A 9,163-nucleotide genomic window follows, 5' to 3' on the forward strand; every position below is an offset into this window, starting at 1 on the left:
GTATATGCAAGTTTATTGGCTGATGGTATTACATTCCAAATCAAGACCTTTCGATCTGAGCACACTTGTGTGAGGCTTGATAAGAACCCTACAATAAAAGCTCCTTGGATTGCTGAATCTCTAAAGGATGATTTTAGGGACAACCCTGAAATCACGATCAAGGGAATGAAAGAATTGATTATACAAAGACATGGGATTAGATGTAAGAAAAGTCAATTATATAGAGCAAGGAGCATATTAAAGGATATGATGGATGGGTCTCATCAGGAGTCTTATGCTAGGTTACCCACTTACATACAAATGATCCTTGATAGAGAGTGTCGTTCAATTTGTGGGATTACATGGGGAATGCCTGAAGTGCCTTCTACAAATCCTATATTCAAGAAAATTTTCATTAGTTTTAACGCTCTTTATAATGGGTTTCTTAGTGGTTATAGACCCTTCATAGGTGTAGATGGTACACACTTGCGGGGTAGATATGGGGGCACCTTACTGGTTGCTGTATTTTTAGATGGTGACAATGGGATTCTTCCCATTGCATATGCGGTGGTGGATAAAGAAACTAAAGAGAATTGATCCTTCTTTTTTTACCATTTAAAAAGAATGGCGAATAAGGAAACTAGAAAGACATGGGTGATCATGAGTGACAGACAAAAGGTAATGACCTATAATATTTTTATCAATACTTTTTCTTTAATTTATTTCTTAATGTTTTTGCGTCACTTACATATGATGTTAGGGGTTAGACATTGTGTTGGATGAACAATTGCCTGAAGTATCAAGGAGGGTTTGTGCAAGGCATTTGTACGCCAATTTTAAGCGGCAATGGCCTGGAGATTTAGTGAAGAATTACTTTTGGGTAGCCACAAAAGCACACTCTCCATATGTGTTCCTTAAGGCAATGACACAAATCAAAAAGAATAATACAGATACTTATAATTATTTAAATGACGTACCTTTGGAATTATGGGCTAGACATATGTTTGATCAAGAACTCAAGGTATCAAATTTATTAAACTCAAGTATTTTTTTTTATTTGTTTTAATTTCTACTTCATCCAAATTCCATGAACATAACTCATTCTTATTAAATATAGGTTCCAGAAGTGACTAACAATTTTGTCGAGTCTCTTGATGGAAACATTAGAGAATTGAGAAGCCAACCTATTTTGACAATGCTTGAGGGACTTAGAAGACGATGTATGAAGAAATTGGAAAAAAAGAGAAGGTTTGCGCTGAAATGGGATGGCCAACTGTGCCCTAGAGTAAAGAAGATGGTAGATTGGGCATGGGGTGATGGGTATTTTTGTAAACCAACTGTTTCCGGCTATGGAGTATTTGAAGTCAAAGATATGCATGTTTACTTTTGTGCGGATTTGAATAAGTGGACTTGTATGTGTCAGGCATGGCAAAATGTGGGAATCCCTTGCAAACATGCTGCATTTGCTATTAGGTATCTAAGGAAGGAGATTACTGATTTTGTGCATCCTTGTTACTCTAAGGAAGCCTATTTAAGGACTTACAAAGGTTTCATACACCCAATTCCAAACCTAAACATGTGGCCAGAAGATGATCAACCACGACTTACTCATTCCGAGTTGACTAGGAGAGCTGGGAGACCTAAAACTCAGAGGCACAAAGAAAAAGGTGAGACTCCTAATATGAAAAGGTCCACAGTTGTTCGATGTAGCATTTACAAGTGTCTTGGACACAATAAAAGAGGTTGTCAAGGAGGAGAAACTAAAAAACAAAAGTCGAGCAAGCTAAACAACAGTGGGAATCAGACAAGAACTTGAACACATCAAGATCTTACAACAGTTGTATCATCGCAATACGCCAAGTTCCTCACTGAACAGTAGTATTCTAGTTTTTATTTATTTATTTATTTATTTTTAATTTTTTTTATTAATATTACTTTTTGGGCATGTAGTCGTGAAATTTTTTGGGTTACAAAAAATGATGTTGGAACTTGAAAGTGCAGTACATTGACTTTTTAATTGTTTTTAATTATTTTATGCATGAACTAAAGATATATTTTTGTTTTATTAGCTGTAATCTTAGTTTCATGGCCTCTTAGTTTCATGAGGAGAAAGAAGTTCCACTACTATTGGTTCATGTACATATATAATTATGTTTTTATGCTAATATGTGGCTTTACTGCTTTAGTTTAATAAAAAAATAATGATATTTTTCAAAAAAAATAATAATAATAATTAACGGAGAATTTAACAGCATTAACTATTAGCGAGAATATTGAAACCATGGGTCATCAAAGTGGAATTTACTTAAACGTTGGGACACCAAAGTGTAAATTTTCCAAACTAAAAACCAAAAACGATGTCAAACAAGCAGTTAAGCTTTTGATATTTGCGATGTTGATATTTCCTATGTGCGCTGATTTTGAAATCAACGTTATTTGCAAAATTGTATCCCCTCTTTGATTTAGGATTGGTTAAAAGTTCAAATAATTTTAATACAGTCAAGTAAAAATAGGCCTTGATTTGCTTAAAATACTTTAAAGACGTGCAAATTATGTATGTGCTATCAATGTATGTATTATGTGTAAAGTGTTATCAATGTTGCTGTTGGAAATAAGAGAAGAAATCCAATAATCGTATATAGGAAAGATGATCATTGATTAAAATTTCAAGTGACTTCTGTTAATGGTATGAATCTGATAATCATAAATGTGCAAGCAGACAGTAATGGTGATAAATATAGTCATGTAAAAGCCTTTGAGATGTGCAAGCAGATAGTAATGGTGCAATATAAAGTCGTGTTACTTGTGTATGAGCCTTTGAGATGTGCAAGTGAAGACACTAATGGTGTATATACAGTTTGCATGAGCCCTGAGGTATGCAAACGAAGATATTAATGGTGAAAAATATATGTAGTGCCATAAGAATAACTCGAAAAAAAAAAAAAAAAAAAAAAAAAAAAACCTTTCCTTTTTCCTTCCTTTTTTCTTTTTCTAGACGACATTTCTGCAAGACCTATTTTCATCAATCTCGCGATGCAGCTATTGAAAATAAAGCTAACTATACATACACAAAATTTCCAGTATTTGCCTCTAATTTCTACCAACTTTCAAAATGAAACCCCAGAGTTCTATAACATCAGCCTTGTCAAAGGTTAATCACTAGTCACTACACTACGAGGCTAAATGGGTCAGATTCTAAGATCAAAAGACAATGTTGGGTCAGCTGAGAACGAACGATAGGGAAAAACCTGTTAATAATAAGAGAGACATCTCTGGGATTCAAAATTAGCTTTTTCTTTGATCAATAGCACTAATTTAAGCTGAACTAATACCTAAAACCTTCTAAACTCTCAACCCCCATTAGTAGATCACCTATTCACCTTGTTAATATGATTGATGAGGCCATATGTAAAACTCTGCAGGCGTCTGTGGCATCAGCGACATCATTGGAGCTACTGAAGACATCCCCATACCCGAACCATAAGCCTCAGGAGAAGCAACTGCCTGGTGGGATCCACCATTGGAATTCAGGTGATGGAACAGGTTCTGGTGGAAGATGGCTGTTGCGGCATCATATGGCACAGCACATGAAATAGGAGGAACAGATTGGATAGCAGCAAAGTTAATGGTGCTGCTTGTACCACCGCTACTCCCATTGCTTGAATGTGATTGTTGGTCTAGGCTGAGTGTTGGTTTCTGATCAGCTGCCTCTGTAGCAAGCTTCAAGCGCTTGGCAGCCCCACCGATAGGAAGGTTGCTTTTAAGAATAGCCTCAACATCATAGCGATTCATCTCGAAGTTGGTGACTGCATTCACACCCCTGAACTTGATGGCAGCTATGTCATAGGCCTCGGCTGCTTCCTCTTCAGTTGCTGTCAATAATTATCACAATTTGGGATTTAGATTCTTCAATAAGTCAAGGGAGATTAAAGAGTATGGTACGCAAAAGGGATGGTAACATACCAAATGTTCCAAGATACAAATCTTTGTTGCCAGCAACACGGCCTATCCTTGCTTGCCATCTCCCTTGCTGATGATGCCTGCATATCAAAGACCATTCGTATATTTTTTTAAGTAGCTGAGAACATAATAAGCATGATATTACATACGAAAGAAATACGGAGTACATGAATAGTGTATGTACCTTGTGACACCCCGGTAAATAGATGCACCCCTAGAGAAACCACTACTTTTCCTACAAAAATTTTAAAAAACAAAACCACATCAGTAATGCTAATTGTATAATCAACAGCAAAATCAATAACAAAAGATGGTTAGAGACCAACCTTCTGAGTGAAGCAATGAATTCTTGCTTAGTCACATGTTTCATATCCTCTAATTCTGTAGAATAATTAGATATCTGCATAAACACGAGAAATTACATCAGTAATCAGAATTTTTGACAAGTTCGAGTAACTTTTTAGTTAAGTATAATTAGTATAGCTCAAATTCAAATTGCAAATTACCGGGAAGTTGGTGGTGGCAGTGGGGCCCCAGTACTTAAGAGCTGCCAAGTCGTATGACCTAGCTGCCTTTTCTTCTTTATCATACCCACCTGGACCATAATGCACAAATTTTCTATAAGTTTGCTTATCTTATTAACATGCTCTCCCAATTTTCACAACTTCATCCAATAATCTGGAATGAAGTAGTCAATGATAACACACTAATATAATAACTCACCTAAATAGACTGCAACATATGGAAAGCCGATCATCAAAAGTTCCGCGAACCATGTCAAAAAAAGGAAAACAGAATGTTAACATATGAATAAACTTTTGTAGCAACCACACATACAATCCAGACAATATCAAGTCAATAGCAAAGTTTAAGCAGCGAAGGACAGTAACTCAGAAGTCATACTCATAATAATACAGATAAATAACAACATTTACATGTCCATACATAAAATAATTGCACCGTTTCTATTATATTAAGCAGTGCAACAGGAACTAACTACAAATTCGCGGCACGTATTACCAACTTTGTCATACTGTCTCAAACACCACAGACCAAGTTCAGCAAAAAATGAAATCAGCAACAAATTATGTAACCACCCCACCAAAGTATTAACAAGTAAATTATAGTAAACAGTGTATAAACTACAAAAAAGTTGCGGCCTAAATTGAGGGCTAGTGTTTTTTTTAGTGCAGGACAATTTGGTGGCTTGGTCAAACCTACACATTGGACTGCCTCAATCCAAACGGTGCATGAGAATAATAAAGTGAGGGAAAAAATTTAATAAAGCAAAAGCAAAGAAGTGGAGGGAAGGGAAGGAGGGTGAAATTTTAGCAGTTTGTGTTCAGACTTTGGTGTAAGAAAGTGAATGACAAAAAGCACCACGGCTAGGCTGGCCTTGTAAAAAACTTTTGCCACCACAACTGTTTTTTTTCTTCTCTTTTCTTTACATGTAGAACCACTCTTCGGTCCCATCGCGATCGACTCACAAAATTTTGAAACTTTAGATTACAACAAAATCAGTATCACACTAACATATCTCAGATTTTCAGTTACTGTAATCTGTACACTAAATTTAGCCCTTAAACCAAATTTGGAGGTTCTTTTAATTTCAATCGATAATCAATACATTAATTTTACCAAAATGCCCTTTTACATAAGTCTGGAATTCGTACCCTCATCACCACGCTCAATAACGTTAGCACATCTAAATATCCGACCACAAACCATAGCAAGTTTCACACAGAGGGAATACAACTATACAAGTTACGGGTTTTATTAGTAACTCGCCCAGTAACAGGTTTTTTCGTAGTACAAGTAGTACACAAGAGCCATTGTATTGCAAAATGGTACACAACAAGTAAGCAACATGTACATAAAATGTAGCAGCTGGCACGTATACAACTTTAGGTTACAACTTTTACTTTCGGCCTGACCAAAACACTACCAAAGCAAAATACCCAAAATAAAGGAAAACAAAAATAAAAAAGAGGAGAGAGAAATACTTGTAAAAAACAAGAGATAGAGAAGACAGAAATGAAAGAAAGCAAGACCCCGATGAAAGCAGAGAGTAGCAAAATGGCGGCATATTTCTGACTGATGAGTTAAACAGTGAAATGAAAGCAAGGACTCGGACTCAGACTGTTTAGCAGTACTAGTAGTAATACTGTACCAATAATATTCATATACACACCTAAGCTACCACTTACATCAAATCAATCATAATTTTCTACTGTTATTTAAATAAAGGCATTAACCTTTAGTTTTTTATTCATTTTTAGATCCCTTCTCACTAGATTCTACTACTACGGTACTTATATACTTCCTACATTTTTTTTATTATTGCACCATATGAGTTGGATACAAATATTTTGGTACTAGAAAAAAGTAAGAGAGAGAAAGGTAAAAATACAAAATTACCCATATAACATATTGATAAACTAAAAAATAAGGGTATGTTGGATATTTACAATGTGAACACAAATAATTTTTTACCTGGACAATAAATAGTGCAATATTTGTGAAACTTCTTAAAAAGACAAGTGGTGCAATAATAAAAGAACGGAAAAAGTATTAATCATTCATTTAGATTTTGAATTTGTACTCCACAATCGATTTCTAATCTCTTGTTATTATTGCATGTATCTTTATGTTCAATCACTTGATAATCAATTTAATTCAAATTTGGATAATATGTAATAATAATTTCTACTCTCTCCGTCATCTAATTTTCTTAATTTGTCACCTCAAAATACAAGTGTAATAACGTATTCCGTATTAATTAGTACTCGCATGCATCATTGGTCAGCTTTGAATACTGTTACAATAGTTAACCTGTGCTTAATCCGTGAGCATTACCTTTAATAATGCCAATTATATACCAGTAAAACGAAATAAATACTAATTAGTCCACATTATTTGACCACTTAACAGATGTAATTCATTCTTTATTACCCATCATCTAGATAATTAATGCACAATTATTTGCTAATGTAACATAGTATTACTGTAATGCACTACTACGAGCAAGTTTCAGGAAAAATAAACACAAACTAACATTACTCCGCAAATCCTAGACACAGTCTATAAGAAAAATAGGTACAAAGTACTCCATATATTTAATCACTCGACATCAAAAGCTACTAGTTAATAAATTAATATATAATCCAATAATAATTACTTTGTTCTTGACTACTTGAAGCAAGATGAAAATGAAAAAAATAAAAATAAAAAAAATTAATGAAATGAAGTGAGATTAATTACCTTGACGCCCTTTTCTTGCTTGTCCTTCTCTTCTACAGCTGTTATCCCATAGATGTGCTTCATATCTTCCCGTCCATCTATGCCTATTTTTTTTAATAATTAAAAAAATTACCATTTGCAATTTAATCATGAAAATTAATTAAATTTAATAATTTGAAGGAAAAAAAAAATGAAATACCTAGTAACACCTCTGTAAATGGAGGTCCTTTGACCAAAAGTATCAGAAATCTTCTTAATACTATTATCAGAATCAGAAGCAACAGCAACAATTGATTTATCTGTAGTTTGCGGAACTACAGAAAGAGACAAATTCCCACCATTGTTGCTATTGCTATTATTATTAGTAGTAGTAGTAGCAGCACCACCAAAACTCGGAACCAAGTCGGTGTGAGTGGACTCAATAGAATGACCTAGAAACTCCGCCCCAAGATGAGTCGCCGCTGAGTCATCAACTTCAGAACCCGAGTTACCAGAAAATGCACCTTGGTACCCGCCTGAAGAAGCCATCGCTTTCAGATCCTGATGTTGCTGTTGTTGGTGGTGTTGCTGGTTGTTGAAATAGTCCGCAACCGAGTTTTGTTGTTGTTGCTGTTGGTGGTGGTGCTGGTGGTGTGGCTCGTACAGGTGAGTCAACTGAGAGGATGAGTCCTGAGTTGTTGAGTCGTTTTGACTGTTGTACGACGCCGTATTGTTGTTGTTGTTGTTGTTGTTGTTGTTATTTTGATGGTGTTGATCACCGCCAAAGAAATCTTCCAGTTTTGGTACTGTGTTGTTGTAAGACGCCGTATTGTGGTGGTTGTTATCGTCTATCTGTTGGTCCACCACATAGTCGGTGTACATTCCCATTCCTGCTCCTTTCTGAGTCCCCCAATCTGTCCAAAATAAAAAAAAAAAACATTATTGTAAAAATAATACGAGTATGAAACGGAGGTAGTAATAATAATACTACGTACCAGTGGTGTAAAAGGGGTCGAGAAAGTAATGATGAGGAGAAGGGGAATTAATAGGAATCTGAGGATTATGAGTTTGATGAGAAGAAGCCAACATTTCCATAGGAGAAAGAGAAAATGATAGCCAGTTGCTATTACTTGCTGCGGCTGCTGGTGCCATTGATTTGATTAACTTAAATCAAACTAAACACGAAAAATAAAATGTTCAAATCGCTGTTTATAACATTCGCATTCAAAACTCAAAACCGTTACAGTCAAAGTAATGGGTTCCGAAGACTAACAATATATATATATATGACTATGTGTGAAACGATATGAACGAAGAGGTACGAAATGAACAATAAATGACGAAAGGGTGGGAGTGAATAAGTGATGAGTCAGAGGGAAAGGATGAAGGGAGAGGGTAATTAATGTAACATGCAACGAATTGAATTAAACACAGCGTTTAAAGGTAGTGATGCATGGAATTAAGGAGGGGATAATGAGAGAAAATGGAGTGTAGTGAGGAGAGAGAAAGAAAGGAAAGAGAGAAAAGGAATGGGAGATGTGGAGGGTTATAAGGGGGTGAGGGGGCGGTTTGGGGTGCCAACCGGCGTCAGTCCAGAGAGACAGATACACACGCACATACGTTGCATAACCAACAGGAGTGAGAGACTATGTATGTGACTGACTTCATTTTCGGGGTTAATTACTTTTATCTTATCCGAGCGAGTCTATTTATTTCATCTTAATTTATTACCGAATATAAATTAATTTTACTTTTTTTAAGTTTAGCAAGTTTTCTACGTTAAGTTTATTCTCTTTGAACTTTCTTAACTTATTTTATCTGAACTTATTTCGTATAGTAATGCACAAGGTATACAAATTATCGTTTCATTTTTAAAGATAGATAATCTTAAGTCTTACTAATTCATTCCAAAATAAGCACTCCATACCATGTAATCTATATACTATTATAAAACAAGAACATTTACAAGAAATCTAGAGTGTTACGTGGCTTTTTTCCTAAAAAT

The 9,163-nt window shown here is 35.2% G+C and overlaps 2 protein-coding genes across 2 annotated transcripts; one reads left to right on the forward strand and one right to left on the reverse strand.

The window, feature by feature from the left end:
- Positions 1 to 603: 603 nt before the first annotated feature.
- Positions 604 to 2,874, forward strand: LOC145562977 (uncharacterized). The gene is made up of 4 exons (XM_081623390.1): positions 604 to 657; positions 740 to 1,000; positions 1,097 to 1,646; positions 2,699 to 2,874. The coding sequence occupies exons 1-4, from the start codon at positions 604 to 606 to the stop codon at positions 2,872 to 2,874; spliced, it is 1,041 nt and encodes a 346-aa protein (XP_081479516.1).
- An 86-nt stretch (positions 2,875 to 2,960) lies between these two features.
- On the reverse strand, positions 2,961 to 8,648 carry LOC145563221 (AP2-like ethylene-responsive transcription factor AIL6). Its single transcript, XM_081623660.1, has 9 exons — positions 8,154 to 8,648; positions 7,379 to 8,072; positions 7,201 to 7,283; positions 4,663 to 4,671; positions 4,446 to 4,534; positions 4,266 to 4,339; positions 4,124 to 4,174; positions 3,943 to 4,019; positions 2,961 to 3,851 (listed from the first exon to the last, which is right to left on the reverse strand). The coding sequence occupies exons 1-9, from the start codon at positions 8,308 to 8,310 to the stop codon at positions 3,364 to 3,366; spliced, it is 1,722 nt and encodes a 573-aa protein (XP_081479786.1). The 5' UTR covers positions 8,311 to 8,648; the 3' UTR covers positions 2,961 to 3,363.
- Between the last annotated feature and the right edge of the window lie 515 nt (positions 8,649 to 9,163).

Source organism: Chenopodium album, chromosome 10 (assembly GCF_948465745.1).
Source record: "Chenopodium album chromosome 10, dcCheAlbu1.1, whole genome shotgun sequence".
NCBI classification, from domain to species: Eukaryota; Viridiplantae; Streptophyta; class Magnoliopsida; order Caryophyllales; family Amaranthaceae; genus Chenopodium; species Chenopodium album.